The sequence below is a fragment of the Syngnathus acus genome, chromosome 16, assembly GCF_901709675.1.
Source record: "Syngnathus acus chromosome 16, fSynAcu1.2, whole genome shotgun sequence".
NCBI classification, from domain to species: Eukaryota; Metazoa; Chordata; class Actinopteri; order Syngnathiformes; family Syngnathidae; genus Syngnathus; species Syngnathus acus.
Window position 1 is genome coordinate 2,158,186 of NC_051101.1, and position 23,054 is coordinate 2,181,239.

General features: G+C 45.1%; 3 protein-coding genes and 1 long non-coding RNA gene across 6 annotated transcripts; 2 read left to right on the forward strand and 2 right to left on the reverse strand.

Annotated features, from left to right (window-relative positions):
• The first annotated feature begins 48 nt into the window (after window positions 1-48).
• taf12 (TAF12 RNA polymerase II, TATA box binding protein (TBP)-associated factor) lies at window positions 49-2,069 on the forward strand. 2 transcript variants are annotated; one of them, XM_037273448.1, is made up of 6 exons: window positions 49-252; window positions 761-952; window positions 1,230-1,307; window positions 1,403-1,517; window positions 1,653-1,741; window positions 1,816-2,069. In XM_037273448.1, exons 2-6 carry the CDS (start codon window positions 872-874, stop codon window positions 1,849-1,851), a joined length of 399 nt encoding a protein of 132 aa, XP_037129343.1. In that variant the 5' UTR covers window positions 49-252; window positions 761-871; the 3' UTR covers window positions 1,852-2,069. The 2 variants fall into 2 exon arrangements, with proteins under 2 accessions (XP_037129343.1, XP_037129344.1); XM_037273449.1 differs by having other exon boundaries at window positions 92-297.
• Window positions 2,070-3,054: 985 nt separating this feature from the next.
• Window positions 3,055-6,348, reverse strand: LOC119135648 (ras-related protein Rab-39B-like). The gene is made up of 2 exons (XM_037273421.1): window positions 5,962-6,348; window positions 3,055-3,901 (listed from the first exon to the last, which is right to left on the reverse strand). The coding sequence occupies exons 1-2, from the start codon at window positions 6,177-6,179 to the stop codon at window positions 3,460-3,462; spliced, it is 660 nt and encodes a 219-aa protein (XP_037129316.1). The 5' UTR covers window positions 6,180-6,348; the 3' UTR covers window positions 3,055-3,459.
• An 802-nt stretch (window positions 6,349-7,150) lies between these two features.
• ctps1b (CTP synthase 1b) lies at window positions 7,151-13,904 on the reverse strand. Of its 2 annotated transcripts, none has more exons than XM_037273264.1 (18): window positions 13,729-13,904; window positions 12,596-12,776; window positions 12,322-12,492; window positions 12,138-12,238; window positions 11,790-11,906; window positions 11,607-11,690; window positions 11,453-11,533; window positions 11,230-11,381; window positions 10,620-10,752; window positions 10,453-10,541; window positions 10,176-10,270; window positions 9,988-10,050; window positions 9,868-9,911; window positions 9,493-9,589; window positions 9,350-9,405; window positions 9,139-9,235; window positions 8,232-8,376; window positions 7,151-8,163 (listed from the first exon to the last, which is right to left on the reverse strand). In XM_037273264.1, the coding sequence occupies exons 1-18, from the start codon at window positions 13,729-13,731 to the stop codon at window positions 8,085-8,087; spliced, it is 1,788 nt and encodes a 595-aa protein (XP_037129159.1). In that variant the 5' UTR covers window positions 13,732-13,904; the 3' UTR covers window positions 7,151-8,084. The 2 variants fall into 2 exon arrangements, with proteins under 2 accessions (XP_037129159.1, XP_037129160.1); XM_037273265.1 differs by having other exon boundaries at window positions 13,738-13,903.
• Window positions 13,905-14,287: 383 nt separating this feature from the next.
• LOC119135689 lies at window positions 14,288-22,649 on the forward strand. Its single transcript, XR_005100593.1, has 3 exons — window positions 14,288-14,509; window positions 19,882-19,950; window positions 21,177-22,649. It is a non-coding gene; the product is annotated as an uncharacterized LOC119135689 (long non-coding RNA).
• Window positions 22,650-23,054: the final 405 nt, after the last annotated feature.

Sequence of the window (23,054 nt, forward strand, 5' to 3'; positions counted from 1 at the left end):
ACCGACGCAATTGTAGTTGTAATGTCTCAACATATCCTAAGAGTGGCGTAAGAGAGAAGTTGGAGTAATACCGGAAGTGTACGCAGGCAACCGGAAGTAGTGGAGTGAGGGGGGGGGAAAAAACAATCCCGCTGCCTAATTTTTAACTCCCTACTTTGAAGCAGCCTCAAGGCGTATCTTTTCTGTATTAATCTCATCAATCTTACCGTTGTGGCAGCACCAAAAATGGACAGATGATGTCAGCGTAGTTGGGTAAGAGGATAAATTCGGTGATCGGCATCAATCTGTGTTGAAAAGGTACGGACGCTAACCTTAGCTTCGTCGGCTAACGTCAAAGCGTCACGGCTGCTATTGTTTTTAGCATAACGCGCCGTCACTTTGCACGTTAGCCACGAGAAGTCCCATTTGGAATCATCCGCTGTTATTGATTGCAAGTCTATTGTTGCGTGCGGCGCTGAAAGTTAGGCTGCATCTGCTTTCGTAGCGCCGTTATAATATTGTAATAACCGGATAATGACATTTCTGTAGCAATCGGATGCTTGACATGCGTTGTAATTCACGTTGACATGTAGAACGTGAGACTTGCTGTGGCTTGACGGGGCCAACAAGTGTTTGCGCGTGGGGTAATAAAATCAAGAATAGTTACTGTAGATGGAAGTGAGCTGAAAATGTTGAAGTTCGAATGGCTTCAATCGCACATCAATCCCGCAAGGGTCCCTAATATTGTGGGGCCGACACAATTGCCCCTCTTGTATCGCAGGTGTATGGACGCGGTGCCGCTCTGCACATAATCCAATCGGCAGTGTTTCCTCTGAAAGTGACCCGGCACTCGAACGTTGTGCATCCCGCCAATCATACGGAGGGCGCCGGCATGGCTAACAGTACCGCGACGGCAGTGAAGGTGATGGGAGCGCCTGGTCCTGCGGGCAGAAGCAGCCCCGAAGGATCTCAGGTGGGTGACGTGGAGTCAAACTGCCTGGCCTCGACTACATCGCAATCTTCATTTGAGTTTGATCAATTGTTCAGTCCTACAATGGGGAAATAACTACAGGATCAAAATTTTATTTTCAGTACATGAGGGGAGATGTGACAATAGTAATTTACAAGAAAATATTTTGTCTTCTGAACCGGCCATTAATTCTCCCTGCTAGACCCAAAATAACTTTCACAATTGTATTATTCAAAAATCACACGTGTTGTTTCCTAATTGTTGAAATGATGTATTTCAGGTGCTGAGCAAGAAGAAGCTGCAAGACCTGGTGAGAGAAATCGACCCCAACGAGCAGCTGGACGAGGACGTCGAGGAGGTCTGTCACTGTCTCGCTGATGACATTTCCCCATGGTTTTTTTGTTTGTCCTCCCAGCACCATTTTAAGCGTGGATTACAAACACATCTCCGCAGATGCTGCTCCAGATCGCCGACGACTTCATCGAGAGCGTGGTGACGGCCGCCTGCCAGCTGGCGCGTCATCGCAAGTCCAACAGCCTGGAGGTCAAAGATGTCCAGTTGCACCTGGGTGAGCGTCTCTCCTACACAATTGCGACCACGTTAAGTTAGCTTTTCATGCGTCACGCAAGCCACTCGAGTCGACTCAAGTCATCCTGAAGGTTGGCTTGTAAATCGCACGTTGCCTTTCTTTTTTTTTTGCCAGAGCGTCAATGGAACATGTGGATCCCGGGTTACGGTTCGGACGAGATCAGGCCTTTTAAGAAGGCGTGCACCACAGAGGCTCACAAACAGGTAAAGCGCACATTTCAAAATGTTCATTAACCCAGCTGTGGCAAAGTTCAATATTTGTTTGTTTATTATTGCAGAGGATGGCCCTGATCCGCAAGACAACCAAAAAGTAGCAAGACTCCATTTTTTCTTGTCGAGCGCATCTTCTATTTTTTTTTGGGGGGTCCTGAATTAGCTATCTTGAAGGGAGATTGGTGACATTAGTATTTCCTTGTTCTGTCCTCATTTTGCAGTTTCTTGCCAACATCCTCATGTACTAAAGTACTTTTCTTTCCTTTTGATTTTCTTCCTGTTTTGTGTCAATAAATAAGATCACCAATTTGCATCGTGACAACTTTTTCTGACACGTAAAGATCACGTGATGCAAAACGCAGGTTGCAAAATGGAGGTTCTTTGACGTTAGAGCTTTTTATATGTTCAAAGTTCACATTGTAGTTTGGTACTATTATGTAACAATTCTCATCCTGAGAACATTGTGTTCTCAGGATGAGGGAAAAACAAATCAGCCTGCAATCAACCATGTCAAATGATTGGCAGGTTTTTCAATAGGGAGTTAATTTTATTGTGCCTTTTATATGATCACACAATGTTAAAAAAATCTCCAATACTGACATTTCAGCACCAAAGTAATATTTCATGCAACTTGGTACTCATCCAAATGAGAGGACGAGAAAGCCTCACGGCAGAAGGAAAAGAACCTGACTAATGTTTATTGACGTTGGGAGTGACTTTTGGGGTTGTAAAGTGCCTTTTAATCACTCGGCTCGCCGTTTCTTTCCACACAAGCGTCGCGCCGACAATGCGAGTCTTTGGGGAAGGAAGGTGTCCTGTCCTCCAGGCAAAAGAAATGTTCCGGGGACACAGGAGGCTCATCCGTCAGAGCCAGCGCGCCAGCCAGTAATTGCCTCGATGACTTCTCGACATTGCTCGGCGACGATTTCCAACAGCGCCCGTGGCGTTCTTCGAATAATTGTCAGTCTTGAAAACAAATCCACTCGATTTCCTCGGGAGCTGAGCAATTAGCGGAGATACGACCGAGGCCGCTCGGCGCAAAAAAAACATCAATTTGACTTTGATGGGTTTTCTATTTGTGAGCCATGGCAAATTTGGTTTAGTTTCTTGATTTAAAAAAAATTATTTTTTTTTTTTGGGTTGGTTGGTTCGTAATTCGTATGCCTGAATAGTGGAATATTTTTAAACCTTTGAGAATTACCGCAACCATTCAGTGCACACATGGCTGTCGACTGTAGGTAGTGCGACATGTAGAAGAGAAACAAACACTTGTTCCACAAATGACGACATTCAGACTAACGGTGAGCTGTACATTTAATGTTTATTTTTACAAATGTTCAATATTACTTTTTTTTAGACCGATATCTGTACAAGTATTCAATATTTGAGCGATACTGTGTACCGATACCGCTTGTACTTTTTATAAATTTTTATTTGACAAAATGACAAGCTTTTTTTCTGATGCAGATGATTTTCCCATGTGTCAAACTTCCACAGTTTGGTACCAACTACTGCCGAGGAAGACTTACTCTGTCATATTTTTTTACCATAAGTATCGGTGGCAAGTATCAAAAGCTCCATAACTACTCAATGCCTTAAAATACTGCCAGTTTCAGCCCAATACAGATAACTTGTATTGGTACTCGCCCATCCGTATTTTTTTAATGCGTTTCTGATAGCCCATCAAAACATTGTTATACGGTCCGTGTCTAGTCACAGCATTTCGTCTTGTGGGATGGGTCGGGCCGAGCCAGTCTGCTGTTCTTGTGTCCCTGCAGAGTGAGCGGCGTGGCGCACTTGACCCCGTCCCAGCCCTCGTGCAGATCCACCTCCCCGCTCATCAGGCCCCGGTAGATCTGGCGGGCCAGCAGCTCGAAGGTCTCGTTGACGTTGTGGTCGGACTTGGCCGAAGCCTCCACGTAGGGCACGCCCAAGACGGCGGCCAGCTTCTCTGCCTCGTCACGGCTGACCGCCCGCTTGCTGTCGCAGTCGCTCTTGTGGCCCGCCAGGACGAACAGGAGCCGGTGAGGAAGCACGTGTTCCAACACCTCGGCGTGCCAGTCCCGGATGTGATCAAAGGACGAGCGGTTGGTCAGGTCGAAGACCAGAAGGCCTCCCACGGAGTTACGGTAGTAAGAGCGCGTCACCGACCTGAAAGAGTCCCAACATCAGCCGTGTTGCCAAACGATCAGCTTCCTCCTTCACGTAAGACCATGAACGCAAAGTTAGCCTCTTGGCTGGAATTTCTTACTTAAAATACAAAAAGGCACAGCGCGACAGCCTTTTTTTGCCCCGATTGAAGTTGGCTATAACCACTCCCACAGCGGTGCACACCTACCTCTTAGATCTGCCGGCCTGCGTTCACCTGCAAATAACTTTCCTGGGCAGCCTTCAACACAATTCATGAAGCCCTCTAAGCCCATAAGCAATGGCGTGCTGAGTAATCGCAGTGCTTTTTAAGCTATTATCTTACATTTTAGAAGATAAGTATACTGTATATCGTTTTATTAATGGGAAAAAATATTCATAATGTCAAGTTAAGTTTATTTATATAGCTCTTAATCACAGACACGTCTCAAAGGGCTTTACATGGGCAAAGTTGACAATTATTCTCAACATCCCCTGATGTTAACTTCCAGAACGGCAAGGAAAAACTCACAAAACCCTGACTGGGCAAAAATGAGAAACCTTGAGAAGGGACCGCAGATGGGAGGATCCCCCTTCCAGGATTACCAGGCTGCAATGGATGCAGAGTGGGCGACATTGAACACACAATATAAAACAATCCAAAGAAAAGTAGATGTCTATAGTCAAATTGAAGAGCTGCAGGAAGATGCTCGAAGTTGTCATGGCAGTGTCTGAAAGGAGGTCGTCCACCTCGGACATAATGCAACATAAAACATACTTTAAATGCTACAGTACCCTACTAACCTCCTGAATTATATGTTTTTGTATAATAAACTGTGTGTAATTAAATGTACTAATGAATGTTTAGAAACTAAAGTTGCAAACCTATTAATTCATTAATTGCATGCTTTTTGTAGTATCTGAGCAGCACTCCTTAGGCACACATTGATGTTTGTTCAACTGCACGTAGGTCTGCTATCTCTGATTGCTTGGTTCATTTGGTGTATTATTTAAAGCAAGTTTTGGTTGTGTTCTTTATATAATTTGTAAAGTTTTTTTTCCAGCAAAGATAACATTTTTATTTTCAGTATTTTAATTAAAACGTTATTTATACCACTCTTGCCCTTAGTGTGAATTCTCCAGCATCAACATGCCTATTTCTCAAACGTATGTAGTGTAGGAGCCAAAATGCTTGTTACAACCACTAGGTGTCACTGTTGTCATTCGGAGGGGCCAAAATCGCGGCCAGGTACACACATTAATGTATCTGTTGTATTGCTGTCACGTTACTACACTCTTCTGACAAGTATTAATGTTGTTTCAGTGTGCATTTATGGACAAACTACTCGGGCGTTTAGGGTTGTGTTCATCTTGTGGACATTTTAATTCGATGCTGGACCTACGAGAATGAATTTATCGCCAGCTACAAGCCTGTTGACAACACTTAAGTCAGATCAACACGAATGGTCATACCCCATCGCTTCGCTGCTTTAGGGGGCCTTCATAATGTTGTGGTGGGTGTGAGAGACCCATCTTATTTTAATTTAACTTTTCATTTTCTTTGATAGTCACCCACAGTCAGCACATGAATTGTGGAATTAAGTAACACAGCGGTGCTCTATTATCCTTGTGCGCCTGCCATCGGGCCGGTGGGATTTGAAACTCCCGGGCTGAAAATTGGTCCCAGCACGCCACTGCCCATAAGTACAGGGTGAAGGTATATTTTCCCCCCAATTCTTTAAAATCATGTTTGTAACGTTAAAAAATGGATATGAGGAAAGTGTTAAGAATCGGATTAGGTTCGTAGCCATTTTGCCACTCACGGTCAACAAAATATGCAGGGGCTGCATATTGCATTGCAAATGGAATATTCAACAATCTTCATATCATGAAATAATTTCAAAGTATTTAAATGAGAGTTGCTTCTCAATTCGAATGTGTAAAACAAGCCAAATAAAAGAGGAAGGGCGGCAGTGAGTGAGCGCGCGTAAAGGTGATGGACGACGCGTTCTGACATACGTCACAATGACGGAGGACCGCTGGCCTGGCCTCGACTTCAAAGTCATACAGTCCTTTGGACTCACCTGAAGCGCTCCTGGCCGGCCGTGTCCCAAAACTGCAACTTGACCCGAAGGCCGGGTTCCAGCTCCAAGAAGTGCACGTAGAAGTCCACCCCAACCGTTTCATCGATGGCCTCCAGGAACCGGTCCTCCGTGTAGCGCCTGAGCAGCGACGACTTGCCTACCGTCGAGTCGCCAAGCATGATGATGCGGAACTGGTACTGCCATAGGCTCGGGTCCATGGCGCAGCTCTATTAAAGGCGATCGAGACGCCATACGTTAGGAGCCACCCGAGCGCAACTCGCGGCTTTCATTTCTTCTTGCAGCCGACCGCGGACGCGCTGGCTTCCTTCAACGCAGGGCTTGGCCAAGTCGCTCGCGTTTGCTTGTTCACACACGAGTTCCGAAGGAGTGCCGTGACGTCACACTTGGGAGCGGTGCACACGTGGGAGTTATTGCGTTCATTTACGGGCCTCGCGTTACGGTACACCCGCAAAAACGCTTGAGTTGGCATAGGCGCAATAAAAAACATGACCGTAGTACTGAGTATCTCTCCCATCACGTTCACAAAGACTTTAAAAGATAAAGAGTTTTTTGAAATGCAATAGATATACTGATAGGAAAAAGGGAGGCTAGGCAATGAGCATAGGAACAATTGAAAAACAATTATTTGAGTTTACTTCGACGGATAAACCCGTTTTTCTCTTTATAGAAAACTTTCATTGGGAAGGCTTTCACACGTTTTTTCCAGCAGTTTCGTAAACTGATGCTGAAAGTAGACCGTACTGTGTTCTGAAGCCATATTTACCGACAGTCTGTGTGAATGTGAGTAACTGCTCATAACTTTATCATGACAGACGCATCCGCTTGTGGGGAATCGTGCAGGCCCAAAAGAGGAAGTTGAGAATCTCAAGTTCTTCTGGGAAAGGCAGTACAGAAACTAACCTTGCACAAAGGTTGCACTTTGGTACACAACTGTATCAAACAAAAGGTTTGCATGTATATAGCTCATCGCTTTTGTTCTTGTTCTAAATGTTCATGTAGCTTGAGTGAAACATGGTTCTGGTGTCATCATGCTTGGGTGCCATTTATCTGCAGCTGGATCTGTGGTCTTAGATAAGGTGGAAGGAATTAGGAGCACTTTTAAGTAGGAGTTTGTGTTAGCACAGAACATTGAGGCTTCTGCTAGAAAGAAAAAAAGGAAGGAAACACCTGTTAGAACATCTGAACTTTATTTGGGGTTGTGAGCGTTGACTCCCATTTGACATGTGATTGTTTAATTCTGGACACAGATACATCCGTTAGAAGGTGTGCACACTTGGGCAACTACATTATAGCAGTTGAGTATGTTTACTTTCTCACTTGAAAAGATGAAAAGCTTATATGTGACTTTCGTGATGGTATATTAATATGCATACACACGCAGATTGTATCTAGGAAAAACTTGGAACGTCAGGTCAATCTTATCTCAAGGCAGACTGGACTTATGTGAAGGTGTCAATCAAAACTGAGCTCCTCTCGAGACTGTTGAGCTTCAAATGTTGAGCATATACTGGAGTGCAAAGTTCACCTGAGGGTCACATTGTGTTTTTTCAAAGGAGGAAAAAAAAAAGGGGGGGTGGTGCTATTTAATTTGCTATTTCAAGCTAACACAAAAACTTTACGACTGCGGATCAAGTTATACTCCCAAATCTAGCGTTGCTTTAAGGCTGGGTCTTTATTACATCAAGGCATAAGTAATAAAAATGAACCTGAAGTACTTTATTATGACAATACTTGTAAGTATAAATACTCAATATTAGTGTACAAATATTGATATGTACATAAAACTGCATGGTGGAGTAGTTTGCAGGGCAGCCAACCAACTGGCAGAACTTTAGTCAATGCAAAATAATTCATTTGTGTAAAAGCATTTTAAAGCCATCGTCGAGCGTGCTAAACTCATCGCTATTCTATCCCCAACATAAAACTTTATACTGCTAATAATAAGCACACCCTTGACTAACAAAAACTATTTGAGACGTCCCTTGAAGCTTTATACATTCACCAAAGAGTATAAATAAGCAACAGTATATTTTACCCAATAGCACGATAACTCGTTTCGAACGGCACTTTGTCACAAAGTCGTTGCCGAGTCGGCTCCGGCCTCACGACAACGACGGGAACTTGAGCTCGGCGATGTCGACGTCGGGAGAGCTGCCTCCGCTGCGGTCGCTGTACGTGTCCCTGCAAAGCCGGATGACCGGAGTTACCGCGGCGACGATGAGGGCGAGCGGGGTTTTTGCGGTGGTTACCTTGGAGATAGGCGACAGCCTTTGGCCAGGTAGCTCTGGAGTTTGCCGGCGGAGGCCAGCAGGAGGCCGAAGTAGGGCGGCGACGGTTTGATGGGCCTGGAGGTGAACTCGGGGTGATACTGCACTCCGATGAAATAGCAATGCTCTGAAAAGAAAGCGAACCAGCACTCTTGTTGCCCTCTCAGCAACGGATATCTGAACGCAAACGGCAACGCATATATTCTTAATTCTCTGGCAACAATGACGAATTGTTATTACTGCGCTATTTTTTTCTCATTAAAACACATTGTTTTCATGGTCACGTCCTTTGGATTTTCCATCACAATAATTTTATTTTCCCACAAGAGACAACTCTTTGTTGGTTACACTCCTAACTAATTGCAATGAAGCCTTCAACCTGAAACTAAGCATGCAAGTGAGTTCCGCCTTAGTACATTTTCCCCACGTTAAAAAATGGCCGGTTCAAATGACTTTTCTTTTCTAGTGGAAAAGTTGGCGAAAACAAAACAAAGATCTCAATTATTATTATTGCAAACACACAAATTACAAATACTAAACAAGACAAATGTCGGTGGCAGACGAATAGAACAAGCGACCCCTGTGGGATGCAATAAAAAAAATATGAAGCCCAATAAAGGACAAAGCAGAAGCAAAAAAATATTGCAAAGACTACAGTTTGGGGATGCATTCATTTTGGACAGTGACAGCTTAAGATAAGAGGCTAATGAATAGCAGCCGACCGACATAAGCGTTGGAAGCGGTAAGTGACTCTTAACACGCCTCAGCGTGAGCCAAGGACAAAACCATAAAGTGCTGTGGCGCAGTCATTTAACATGGTGTAAAAGTGCCCGCTGGCCTTGATGCAAGTGCGCACTCGCAGCTTCATCAACTCGGGCTCGCAACTCACCTTCCAACTGAATGATCTCCATTCGCTCGCCCGCCACGTCCTGGCCCACAAACTGAAGGCCTTTCTCCTCAAAGTGGTGCTTGAGCTCAGGGTTGACCTGCGTCGAGGAGCAATGTCAAATCATCTCGCAAAAGAGCGTGTCAAAGAGTTGGCGGATGACGTGCGATCCGGGCCAGAGAAGGGCCCCTTGCAAAGCGGGCTTTCGTCTCACCTCAAATCGGTGCCTGTGCCGCTCGTCGACGTGGTCCACATCGCCGTAGAGTTTTCCTGCAAGGGTGACAAGGCCATGTCATTAAAATTCAAGTGGCACGAATTGGCGCGTAAAGATCACGGCGGTTGCGAGCGTACACGTACTCAGCACGCTGTTTTGGGATTTGAAGATGGTCCTTCTCTGGCCAAGCCTCATGGTGCCGCCCATTTGGCCCGGGTTGTGCTCGGGCATGTCGATCACCTGCACGGAACAAATGATTGCAATTTAAAATTGACCAAGGAACAATTCCTATTTCGTTCCGAGATTTTTTAGCGCACCCAAACTACCTTGTAGATGCTCCCAAATTACTTATTATTCATTTTCCCATCCTGATCAAAATGTGATTCGTCTGGAAGTGTCCCCACAAATCCAATCAAGCCAATCACTACCCATAATCACAAATGAATAATCTCTGCATACAGCAGATATAAATTATTACTCGTGCTCTGTTGTCAATGTGAACATTACCCCAGACCTACCACAGGGTACTTGGAGTCTGGGTTGAACTCAGTGGAGTTGGCATCTGAGAAAAGAAAATGCAAAGGGCTCAAATTTCCTCCCAAACATGATGCCAAAGCGGATGTGTGGCAATCGCTTACCTTCCCAGCCCAGAACGTTACGGGCAAACTCGCACACGGCCAGCTGCATGCCCAGACAAACGCCTGCGTGCAAACAAGACGGATGACATTTTTGCAGAATCAGCGCATCGAATGCAGGAGTTCTCGAATGTAGCCGTTTCATTCACTTGCGTTGCTTTGTGCTAAAATGTGAGCCTTTGATGTCTTACCTAGGAAGGGTTTATTCTGTTTTCTTGCCCAGTTGATTGCCAATATCTTGCCTTCGGTCCCTCTCACACCAAAACCACCGGGCACCAACACGCCACTGTGGTGGAGCATTTAGTAAGTAAGACTTAACGACATCAACAAGAGACACGAAATGCTGAAAATGAAGAAAAAAACCCATCAACAAAAGAATAAAGACTGTCTTGAGACGTGCCAGCATGGCGTCAGACGGCTCTCTGCTGCCACCACGTGGTGGCAACAAACAGTCATTTGGGTACTCACTTGGAGCTACAGAGTTTTTGCCAGGCCTCATGATATTTCACCGGCTCCTCCTGCAAAGTGGCCAGCTCCAGGTCGGCCGAGTCTATGTACTGGGAAGGCGGCAGACGTGTCGTTCAAAGAGCCGCCACTCAAAGATGGCGGCGGGCCGTGACGAGGCGCTCCCCTACCTTGACCTCCAACTTGTGACTGATGGCGAGCGCCGAGTGCTCCAGGGCCTTGATGACGGATGTGTACGAGTCCGACAGCTTTGTGTACTTGCCCACCAGCGCGATGGAAACGTGCTCCAGCAGACGGTCGGACCTGGAATAAGAATCAGAGTGAATTCAAATGAGCACGCTCTGCGGGAGAGACCATCAAAGATGGCGAACGATGGGTCATCTTATTACGTAACCGCCTCGTGTCAGTTGTGACAAACGAGCATTTCATATGAAACGTCTCCAGCAATAAGCTACACAAGGGATTGGGCTACTTTCTGCAAGAAACGATTTGAGCTGCTTTCATTCATTTTTTAAAAGATAAATTCCGCTGCCTTCGGGCCTTTAACGTTGCACATAGACGTAAAACTTAGCGGGCCACAAAATCTTTTACACCCCGACTGTGCAATTCATCTTTTCCTTTCCTGTGTCAGAGCATTTCATATTCTTGTATTTCTCTTTTCAACCCAAGGCTGTCTTCCCCAGTGCATTTTAGTTAATGGGGAATGGAAGCAAATAAATACGCATTTATCTATAATTGAGTTCATTTGGACACATAGAAACTTCTGACAAGTTTTCCCACCTATCGGCCATCTCCTTCCACTTGCAGAGCATTTTCCTGGGCCTCATCTCGATAGGCAGGTCGAGCCTGTCGCAGAAGTAGCTGACCACGCCCTGGTCCTCTAGCAGCAGAGGCACTCGGTAGATCGAAGACACGTCGTGCACGCAGATCACCTGCGGCAAGACGCCGTTTAAAATGAATCACAAGTTCTGCCCGGCGAGCGTCACAAAAATATTCTCGGTACCTGCGTGGGTTCCACGTGACAAAACATGGAGATCTTCTCCTTCACAGCTGTTTCCAAGGGCGTTGTGCAACGGCACATTATCTGAAGCACACATTTGATTTCTCTGCTCAAGAATGACAACTCGAATTTGTCTCCTGGTGGCATTTTGCCTCACCAAGTCAGGAGACAAGCCGAGGCCTCGCAGCTCCCGCACGCTGTTTTGCGTTGGCTTTGTTTTCTGCTCTCCAGTTGTGTTTGGCTGAAGGGGGGGGGGGGGGGGGTCATTCAGGTGTGGACTCGTCTTAATAAGACATATAAATACTGTAGCATTACAAAAACGTCAAGCCTTCTTCCTCACCTGTGGCACGAGGCTAACGTGGATGTTGCAGAAGTTCTTTCTCTTCACCTTGAACTGGAACTGCCTGAAGGCCTCGATGAAGGGCATGCTCTCTATGTCTCCCACCGTGCCGCCCAGCTGCAGACGGCGCACGCACACGCACACACTCGTGTGACCCTTGTCAAATCGCCGTAAAAACCAGAACTGTCACACATCTTTTTGCCCGATTCCTCATTCCTCACTGCGTGGCTGATTTTTCGACAGACGCGGGAACGCTTAGAGCGACGTGCCTCCCACAACATATTTTGCCTCACACTACTTCTTTTGTGTAGGCGAGCAACAAAGTATATCAAAGCCAAGCAGACCGACCTCTATGACACAAACTTGCGGCTCCACGCCATCACCGTCCACGGGGATCTTGGCCTGATTCATCACCCACTCCTGGATCGCATCTGTGATGTGAGGCACCACTGGATGCGGGCAAATCATCACAATTAGAAGGCCACAAAATGGCCGCTTTACACCTGAAACTACAATATTGGACCCTTCTCACCTTGCACGGTCTTGCCCAGGTAATCTCCTCTCCTCTCCTTGTTGATGACTGACTGGTAGATCTTCCCTGTGGTCAGGTTGTTGTCCCTAGTCAGGCGGATGTCCAAGAAACGCTCATAGTTGCCCAAGTCCAGATCGACTTCGCCGCCATCGTCCAACACAAAAACCTCGCCTACATGCACATTGAGGATGTACTATCAGTGCATGTGTGTTCGGTAACCACGTCGTCAAATATTAAGCACAAATAAGGCAAAGAATAGCCACGGGTGGCCCACCGTGCTCATAGGGCGAAAAAGTGCCGGCGTCAATGTTGATGTATGGGTCGATTTTGACGGCCGTGACGTGAAGGCCGCACGACTTGAGAAGCGTGCCTACGCTGCTGGCGATGATGCCCTTGCCGATACCGGAAATCACGCCGCCAGTGACCAGGATGTACTTCATTGTCGCATCGGAGATCTGGACCAAAAGATAAAATAAAAATTGGAAGAAAGAACAGAAGACATAATGTCATAGTTGCATGCGGTTTACAGCTAAGAGAATGGCAATGATCCGAGAAGCTCGCCAACAAAATGCTTGAGGATCCCTGTCTGTCAGCTGACTTCAAAGAAGAATGATTACTTCATTTGCTTTTCCTCCGCGTTACATTCGTTTGCATGCAGCAGGCTTTTTCGACTGTTTTCACGGTCAACGCTTGACCGTATTTTCACATCTTGAGAGTCACTATAAGCTTTAACCTTGTGTAATGGTCATATTGTTGTTACTCAGCCAGCGTTTGTGGGTCTGATGGAACCGTTGCATTTAGTGGCTTTTAATGCCTCACAATCAAACACTTGTTAAAATACTGAACAGATGTTTACCTTATCCCAATTACAACCAGTATAAACAATATATATGGTTAATATTTGCCCTTTACCTTTGATAGGTCACATTTATAACATCATGTATTCTGATATATGATCTTCACAGAAAATGAGCCAAAGTCAGTGAGTTTCAGTTTGAAAAGTTTATTCATTATATCGTTTTTCTTTTAATAAAAAATGAAAACGGGTCCCACAGACCCGAGCACCACACAAGGGTTTTAACCCTTGTTAACCATCGCATTTAGGAAGACGTCATCAAAGAAGCGTGTCCAGCATTTAACACATGCACGCAAGTGAAAAGGCGGGAGTTCGACCTAGCTTAGCGGTTATTCCGCATTTGGGCAAAACGCCACGTCGATGTATTCACTCGCTTTTGGTGTTCATTTCTAAAAGTTAAAAAACTATTTCAAGTACTGTGATGTTCCAAGAAATGATTCAAACCCGAGTCACGTTAGCTTGCTCGTGGTAAGCGCTCATTGTCAACAGTCGACAAAATTGCAGACGTTCGCGTGTCAAGACGGTCGCAAATAAAGGTCATCAAGACTCACCATACTTACCAAGCAACTATGCACAACAGTCGGGGTTAGTCCAATGGATGCGTTGTGATAATCAGCGTTATTCTTGCGTTTTGTTAGTATACGCGGAGAGTTTGGCACGCTTAAGTGAATGGAGGAACACGTGCGAGACGGGCTGACGTTTCTGCATGTTCTTCTTCTCCTACATGTCCCGCCGACTTAAAGGACTTTCAGTATACTGTTGCCCTCTATGGGTTACTATTAGATTGCAGCTTGAACAGAGAATTACGACAATTGCTTTTTTGCGTCTGGCGTTTAATAATATTCGTAATAATTATTATGTCATTGTTTCTATTTTATTTGTCACAATTCATGTTGACGGATGTGTTCTTATTCGGGCAATAGGTTATTTATTTATTCATTTATTTATTTGGTTTATTCGTGTTTTGCTTCCGCTGCTGCTATCACGTGGTCTAATCAAACTTTTTACTTCCGGAGTCACTCACTAAACCCCCCTAAATTTGCTCCGCCGCGCCTCTTTCAAGATTGGCCAATCAGGAACGTGGCTCGTAGCAAAGAAGGACTTCCGGAAGATTTTGCGCGAAGTTCGCATTGCAGAATTTTACAAAAGTAAATAGATGATTTCAAGGTCGTTTTTCGGGTTATCTATTGTCCTCATATGTAAGCCGTTTTTGTAATTTCTTTTACAAACATCGAATTTCCTTTGTTTGTTCTGATAATTTGGACTGGTATGTTTGCCGCTAGATGGCGTAAAGCTTCCACGATACGTTGCCTGACTGAGACACTGAGCAACGTGAGCCAACAATAACATGGGTAAGGTTATTCACACATATAATGGAGGGGAAATGAGACATCATTCAGTGTGACACGGGTATTTGTTTTATTGTTCCAGGAGGTAATCTCTGCGGTTAAGTAACGCTTTATAAAATCAACGGGTGCTTCCCAAAATGTCACTCATGCCAAACAGATTGAGACATTAAGCGTCTCCCTCAATGTATGTACTAATGTGGCGCATGCTCCAGTTTTCTAATCCTGCACCAGTTTCCATCTAATTAAAGGCCTCATCCTCGCCACCTCATTTTCAAAAGTCGCTCCCTTCAATTACTGATGACAAGTGAGCACCGACACACATTAACCTCCTACGTGACGAGCTCCTCTGGCTGCTCGCCATCTCTCCCTGCAATAACAATCCAAAGGCAATTCCACCTTTTTGGAATGTACTAATCACATTGAAGCAACGACGATAACACACTGCCTTGTCATGCCATGTTTTGCAATATGTTTTTGTCACGTGGTCCACTGTTGGCCAAGTCAGCTGTGACGGCTCGCGCTGGGGTGTTAATTATTGTCTATACGTGTTTGCTATGTGATGTCTCTGAGCTTCCCACAAGAGAGAACACCAAGACTGACGAAACCTGAGAAACGGATGATGAGCCACCTCAAATGACTGCAGGCTACGCGTCTCTAAAAATCGAAGACGTGACCTAATTCTTGCACCTATTTCATGTCGAAGCTCATATAAAATTGATTGACTTTGCCACGATTAAAACGGTCGTCGTAATGTGATCGCGGCAGGGACGGATGTCTATGCTCGGTGAGGTTTAAGGAGATATTAAAATCGACCAAATTAAAAGTGAAATTGCATTCGTCTTTGCACGGTTTGATGCAGAGTAGCTCAGGCGTCAATCTGAAGAAACGGATGTTTGCTAATGTTCAAAATCTCTGGAGGGATTTATCTCGCAACCTTCTTCCTGAACTAAAGCAGGTTACAGCATGCTAATAATGGGGCGCATTTGAACCCGTCTGATCAAATTTAGTAAGGCCAGATTTTCGAATGTGTTTAAAAGATTATCCAAATTGATTATCCTGTGCTTCGGGGCATGTTTCCAGTGACTTTTTTTTCATCTCCTACCTGATGATCATAAATGTTGATCACGTTCGATATCTATTAGGGATGGGCGAGTACCCATTGCAGGGTCATGACGGCCTTATTCCAATGTATCGGGTAGTCGTGAAGGAAGTTATTTCCTTGGCAAATTTGGACAAGAGCAGATAGCAGAAAACAGGAAGTCAGACAGACAGTCAAGGAAGTGACTCTGCAACCAGGAATAAAAGACACATTTGTGTCTAACATATTAATCGCAACACCAAATACATTAAAACAACTTTTTCTAAAAACCAAAGTGCCCTCAAATATGGGGTCCGTCGGGGGTCTACACCTCATGCTTCTCATGAAATCAACAGAAATGGAGCCACAGAGTATTAGAGTAATAGTCGATGTGTTGTATTTAAGTTCTATCGCTGTACTGCAAAGTTAGATATAAGGTTGGGGTCAGGTGTCAGGCGCTGTGTCCTGCTCTGAAGAACTTATAGAGGCTCACACAAAAGAAACGGGAGCCCGCCGCAACCCCCGTGCGCATTATTTATGAATGGGATTGGTGCCTCTTGCTGTCCTCCTTCACTTTTGGAATGCGCAAAGTGGTGGATCGATTCAAGACGGGGTGGGCCACTGGGTCTGGGGGTGGGGCCCCAGATGGCTCCAAAGGCTTCCATGCAGGACGAGAAAAAGTGAGCCAATTAGTGTCACGGAGGGCAGCTCGTGTGCTCGGCGGCCCGGATAAATGCCGACGATGGCTTGGCCATGTGATGTGGGCAACGTGGCGGCTGCGCGCCAAACCGCAAAGCACCATGCAAGCGATCCAGGCCTGCAGAGGGAAGTCACGCTAATAAACTTATTTTTGTTGTAATTTCATCCACGGACGAACAATCGATCGAATTCAAATTGATCATTGTGTCTCGATAAGTTGAGTGCTTCGAGTCAAGTGGTTCATTGATGGTTGACTTGCCTTTACTGGATCTCAAGCCTAACCTCTAAGGCCAAAACATTTCTGTATTTTTATTATCGTACAGATAGTTTGTTGCTTGTGTTTGTTTAAAAAAAAAAAAAAAAAAAGGGGACCTTGACAAAAATACCATATCGTATCATTAATCGCAATATTGAGAAAAAAATGGCCGTTTTTATTTTTTGCAAATCCTTCCAGCCTAATTTCATCTATGGAGAGCATCCAAATTACAAATTGGAGGGAAAGGCAATCACAGTGGGCTGCGTCATTTGCATAGCGTGATCGTTGACAAAGGTATCGTTATCCTCATCACGCAGCGGGGCACTACTCTTTTACCCCACCCCAAAAAACGCTACTCTAATTTCTCTTTCTGACTGATGTGCTTTTTCAAAAATGCCATTTGCTTTCTCCTCACTGTACGAACGTACAACAGAAATGCATAATTCATGATGAAGAAATGGATTTGTATTCCTTTTAGCAAGCACGCAGAGCAACGAAATTGACCAGATTCTTTAGTGCTGGTCACTTGTTGCAAGGCGAAATTTATGGTGCATAATAATTTCTTCCCTGAAGGCCAACGCATATGATTTGCATATGCTGGTCGCGCCTCATTGGAATGCGCTTCAATCAGCACAGCGTTACCTTGACTTAAGAGTTGAATTCATCGCGTGACAAAACTCGGGACTCCTTGTACGATGCATCAAATCGATATTCCACGTTGAAATAAAGTGAAATTCGTAGAACCTGTTCCAGACTCCCCCAAAAATCCAACAAAATATTTGTTTTTATGTCTTATGTATCCGTATCTGCATGGTCTGCTCTCCATCTTACTTTTTCATTTGATTGACAGGCCGGCATTCAATTCCAGTTCCAAACATTTGTATCAAGTAGCATGTCAACAATAGCGCCATAATTATAGACTGTGAAGTGCTCCGGATTCGCACTTCTCCGTGGCTGCCCACCATTGTCTTCCCATTTACGTAAGCCGCCAGATATTGAGAAAAACAATGTCGCTCGAAGGGCGTTGCCTGTTTGTCGTGCGCTCAGACTTAAGTCTTCTGCCCTGCCTTCTGCAACTTGTGACAAGTCTCATTTGATTATACCGAGAAAGGAAGCTTGTATCTTTGGGGCCCTAAATAAGCCCTTGTTCTGGTGAGTGAGAGGCGAGCAAAGATGAGGATGAACCTTGGTGACTTGTGACCGTGCGTGTAGGGTCCGTCCGCCACATGTCCCTCTCAAGTCAGATGTTGGGCCCGGTCGAACAAGTGGCCCTTTTATTGACAACTCTCATGAGCTGAATAGCGCTCGCTTACTCCAATTGGCTGCGGCGGTGACCGTCTGTCGATACCAAAATAAAAAACACCCATGACCTCTGATTGTCAGGTTTGTTCATTTCTCATGAGGCTCCAGACAACACGCGATTACTAAATCACACTCTAATTAGAAATAATGTAGTTAAATAATGTCAGAGAATTATTAACTGGGAACAAAAACCTATTGAACCTATGACATGAAAAAAGGGACATGGGGGGAACTTGTCAAAACATGAAATAACACAAATTCTCATAAAAGTCAACAAAAACACAGATTATGAAATGCTTATGTTTTGGGAATGTTAGTTAGTCAGTCAGTCAGTCAGTTAGTTAGTTCCCTTGCTTGATAGCTAGCGAGCTAGCTAGAAGGAAAAATTGGATAAATAGACTTGTCCCATGCAGAAACGTAGAACAAAACAATCCTAGTCAATGTATTCAAACCTCTTGCCACTGCCAGTGTAAAGATACAGAGTTATGTAAACTCTTACAAAATGGATGTGCCATCGTATGATCATGATTAGTTGTTCTGTATGCTGCGGTGCTCCGCAGTCTTGCCATTTGAAGCACATTTGATTTTGCCACCAGGACATCATAAGTCAAATGTCAGTGCATCATGTCCACAAAGGAGCTACAGTGTTGCACAATGCAGTGTCCTATTTTGGTAGCCTTATCAATAGGGGATGTGTTCCTCAGCTTCTCAGCCGCGTCTTTGTCTGTGAGAAGTCCTCATGGAGCAGCGCGGGGGACAATGGGCAGCTTGATGGCAACGACGTCTCACTTTGGATCACATGTATAGAGGAATGCGGGAGCATGACCGGCCAGAACCGATGCGGTTATGGCCCCCGTGCGGACCGTAACCGTCTGCGAACGAGCCAAACGAGCGCTGAGGTTCATCGAGGTTTTGTCCGAGCTTCAAAGCCTCCCGTGGCTAAGTGCGGGAGAAAAGGCCGACTTGTTGCCACGAGAAACAAAAAGCTATTGACCGCTGACCTTTCCTGTCACAGAGCCCGTCTCGCGCTCGGTTGCTCACAAACAGTACCTGGATACAGTACCTCTCCATAATATTCCTCTCTCTCCTGAATTTGATGGGCTTGAATTTAGCAGGAAACCATCCACCTAAGACCGTTGACTTTGACGACACTCGGCTTCCTCGCGCTTCGTCAAAAGTAATAATGGGAGGATCCCCCCCCCACAACCAATGAGTTTGGAATGCACCGCGCTTGTGCGATCAACCCCCCGCTGTCACCCGGCACTCGTGATGGGCTATTTTATGGCTAGCACGAGGGTGAGAGCAGCACACAAGACGTTAAAAAAACAACATGGGGCAAGGCCACGGGGAGGCATTGCAATCCTCAGCTATTTGTAATGGACAACAAGAGGGGAGGGGCCAAGATGGATGTGATCTCACGTTAATTGCGTGGGCGCGCATGCATGTGTGCCACCGCAAGGGTGGGATGTGTTGGTGGAATTTCTGAGAGCAGTGCAGATTTTTTTTTTTTTTACAAGCGTGGCAGGGGTTTGCACTGTTGTGTACGTGCAAGTCAGCGAGTAGAGTGAGTGCGAGTGAGCCCGTGCTGCTTATCAGGACTGTGTGCATTTGGCCATATGTGTGCGTGAGTGAGTGCGCGACCTCGACACATGGCTGGGGGTAGTGACTGGAATCTTGCGAGTGTGATGTTAAATTTGACGTCATTGGGGACCAAAACAGACGATATTTTGGTAACAAGCACACTTTTGACTGTTGAATCTGTCATCGTCATCAAACCTTCCTTAAGAGTACAGGAAATTGAAATACGAATGGCATGCTCCACCTGGGACCGGTTTCCGGTCCGTCACAGGGTCTATATGTGCCCACATCAAGACAAACAAACCTTGCACACTTGTACACTTTGTTCACTTTCAGTTTCCAAAAAGTCATAAAATGAACTCATCATTTCTTTGCTTGTAATCATTTGTCCTCTGCTCTTCTTCTTTCCTCTTCTTGCTTTTTCCGCCCGCCTGCCTGCCAGCTGCTAAGCCATTTGGAACCGAGTTGGTTATATAAAGACAAGTCAAGTTTCCTGCCCCGGCCAGCCAAGGTAAGCCAACTTCGCTTCCAGTATATCCCGCGTTGCAACACTTTTGTGTTTTGACACCTCCAAGACTGTTTTGGGGCAGGAGTCGATATTTTCTCATCTGTAACACATCCATAAAAACGCCATCGTTAACGCTAAGTGCTGTTAACAAGTGGAAACAAAGTCCTGACCTGATCAAAGTTAACATTTAGTGCTCTTAGGCTCAGTCATTTAAGATCTCGCCCAAGGTATCATATCCCGAACTTGGCATTATCTGGTAGCTTTCTGCCCAAGACCATCAAGCGAGAGTATTTTTAAAAATGCATGTCGTGGGATTCAGTCCACAGCATGCTCACTTTTAGCTTGAAACCCTTGTAATGGCTTTTGGCAGCATATTCCACATGTGAGCTGTTTTGATGTTTTTTTTTTTTTTCGGCTAGTCTTCTTAACATGACACTGACATGAGTGCGTAGTGACTCGACTCAAATGACGCTCAGTGTGTTCATTAGCTGGCAGGAAAACATGAAGACTCCAGATGGATCTGTAAACAATCTTGGTGAAGCTCGAGATAAAAGTTTAGATTGAGGGATTGCTGCTGGTTTCTTTCCTTAAGCTTTCCGTTTGTCCTCTATAACATGTTTGGATCCCATACTGGATGCGTTCCTCGCTTAGTGTTCTTTTTGTGCTTCTGCGTATCTTTCCTTTGACGTAGTCTTGAATTATTTTAGTATTTTTCCTTTTTACTGCGTGTCACTCACATCTCGGCTCCATCCACGAGCAGTTTCCTTCCCACTACGTATCATTTCTACGTGTAGTTTTTGTTTGTTACCATTGTTTCCGTTGTCTTCTTTGTTTGCTCATAGCTTGTCTCGGTACTCGCCCGTCCCTTTTTATCCAAACGTAAACGCTCTCCCGACTATTCATGCTAATGACATTCAAAGAAGCAACAAATAATAGGTAACATGAAACCAACTCACTGCATAGCAGCTCTCATAAAAGACTTTTGAAATGTACTGTTTGGATTCCGTGCGGTGTTTCAATTAAATCGGTCGAAGGGACACCAAACAGATTTCTAGCATTTTGGGACGAGCTTGGAGTGCCACCTGTTGCTTTGACATGCACTTTAACACAGCTGACTGTGGTTTTTGGTCTCAATCCACGTGCACACACCTTAAATCAACTTTACATGAGCAGGTTGGCTCCCGCCGAGGAATGATGAAAGTCAATTCTAATTGATCTTCTCTCTTCAGCCATCAGTCATACGCTTGCCCTTGGCTCAGCCGGCAGTCTATCCAGACTAGACCAGACCAGAGGTGCAACCAACATGCCCACTCTGGCATGCATAATCCCCCAACGCTGACCTGAATTCCTCCCTTTTTTTTTTTTTTTTAGTATTCCTGTCAGTGGCACCCACCCACTTTCCATTTCCTCTCTTTGGCTCCCGATGCCCTTTTCTGCCACATTGTTACTTTTGTCACGTCACTTGGTGTGAATTTGACACATTGGCTGCGCGTCACCTGTTTATCAGGATTTCACTTTGCGTAAACACTCAGGAAGGAGTGTGCGTGCGTGTCAATGCGGGGAGGGTGTTTCCAAGGTTACCGCAGAGGCACTAAATAACTGTGACAGCTGTGGCTGGGGACTCTAGTCAAGCAAAACGATATCGCCATAGATACAGAGCACTAGACGGCAACAACACTTCATTCCCCCGTGGCGTAAACACAAATAAATGAAGCCGCAACCGCAATTTGTGCGTCCTTCTTCAAGCAGGTCATTGAGTCTGTCATGTCATTGATTATCAGGAGATTGTGGGCGTGTTGCAAACGACAGTCACACCATTTCTAGAGGACCGCTTTTGAGGGACAACAAAACAACCGACGACAAACCGCGTCCACTTTATGCAGAGCGCTCGGAAGCAACGGAGAACGCTTCATTTTGTAATCTTTGCAGTCGTGCGCCCGTGGCCATCTGTGCCGCAGCCATGGTGTGTGCGTGCGCGTTGGTGTGTGCGCCTCTCGGCCTGCGTGACGTCTGTTCTAAGCCCCATGCGGGCTGGTGCACGCATTGGTCTCTCAGTCACCCAAAAGCAGATGTCGCCGGGGTGACGGGGAGTGCCAGATTGCGGTGGCAAGCGACCGGTGGCAAGTTGAAGGTGTCTCCGCCCCACCGTGCCCGGCAGATGGAAACTGAGGTCATTATCTGCTCGCTTAAAAAAAAACACCTTGAGTCAAGCTCCTATAGGAATCAATCAGTAACTGAGCAAGACATGAAAGTCTGAGCCAAATTTGTGTGTTCTCCATGAGATTCTCTGGCGAGACTTAGTGAAGCCCTTTGAACACCCCAGTTTCGATAAAAGCTCCATATAAGTACACTCCGTTTGCTGTTTATCATTCCTACTCTGTAAAATAAATACATGAATAAAAGCTTGATACGCTGACAGAGAGTCGACGAAACAGCTCCGCAACCAAAGATGAACTGCGATATAGCGAGGGAACACCCCATTGACGTAAACTGCAATGTCAGCAAAGTTGAGTCCTTATGTCAAGAGACACGCCTTCCAAACACACAGTAATCTCACTCTGCCTGTTTGTTGCCCCGTCACGAAACGGTGACTTGTTTCTGTTGTTATACCTTAGTGCTAACCCTAACACAAACACAAACCTTCCTGTGTCCTGAAATCATCAGAGTTCAAGTTGTTTTATTCGCTTGCGCCATGTTGACCAGTCAAGAAAAAAAAATACAAAAAATTAAACCTGTACATAAGTATGTGTTTGTGTATATGTACTATATGTAGATAGATAGATAGATAGATAGATAGATAGATAGATAGATAGATAGATAGATAGATAGATAGATAGATAGATAGATAGATAGATAGATAGATAGATAGATAGATAGATAGATAGATAGATAGATATCTCTATATATACATAGATATATATATAGATCTAGATATATATAAAGCAGAATAGTGGTTAGTATACTGGCAAGTATGATGTCTAATATGTATGTGTGTACGTTCATGTACAGCACTATCAAACACAAGCATACGATCAATCGATTTACGTTACACAATATACAAGAAATTGAATCTATTTGTTGTGTCGCTGATTTATTTATTTTTCTTT

Coding starts and splice junctions, on each gene's coding strand:
- LOC119135648 (XM_037273421.1), bottom strand. CDS start 6,179: ATGGACCCGAGCCTATGGCAGTACCAGTTCCGCATCATCATGCTTGGC. Junction 3,902..5,961: donor GCCGGCCAGGAGCGCTTCAG/GTGAGTCCAAAG, acceptor GGACTCTTTCAG/GTCGGTGACGCGCTCTTACT.
- ctps1b (XM_037273264.1), bottom strand. Junction 11,382..11,452: donor GTCACGTGGAACCCACGCAG/GTACCGAGAATA, acceptor GTCTTGCCGCAG/GTGATCTGCGTGCACGACGT. Junction 9,406..9,492: donor ATCCCAAAACAGCGTGCTGA/GTACGTGTACGC, acceptor TCACCCTTGCAG/GAAAACTCTACGGCGATGTG.
- taf12 (XM_037273448.1), top strand. CDS start 872: ATGGCTAACAGTACCGCGACGGCAGTGAAGGTGATGGGAGCGCCTGGT. Junction 953..1,229: donor GCAGCCCCGAAGGATCTCAG/GTGGGTGACGTG, acceptor GATGTATTTCAG/GTGCTGAGCAAGAAGAAGCT. Junction 1,742..1,815: donor CCACAGAGGCTCACAAACAG/GTAAAGCGCACA, acceptor TTATTATTGCAG/AGGATGGCCCTGATCCGCAA.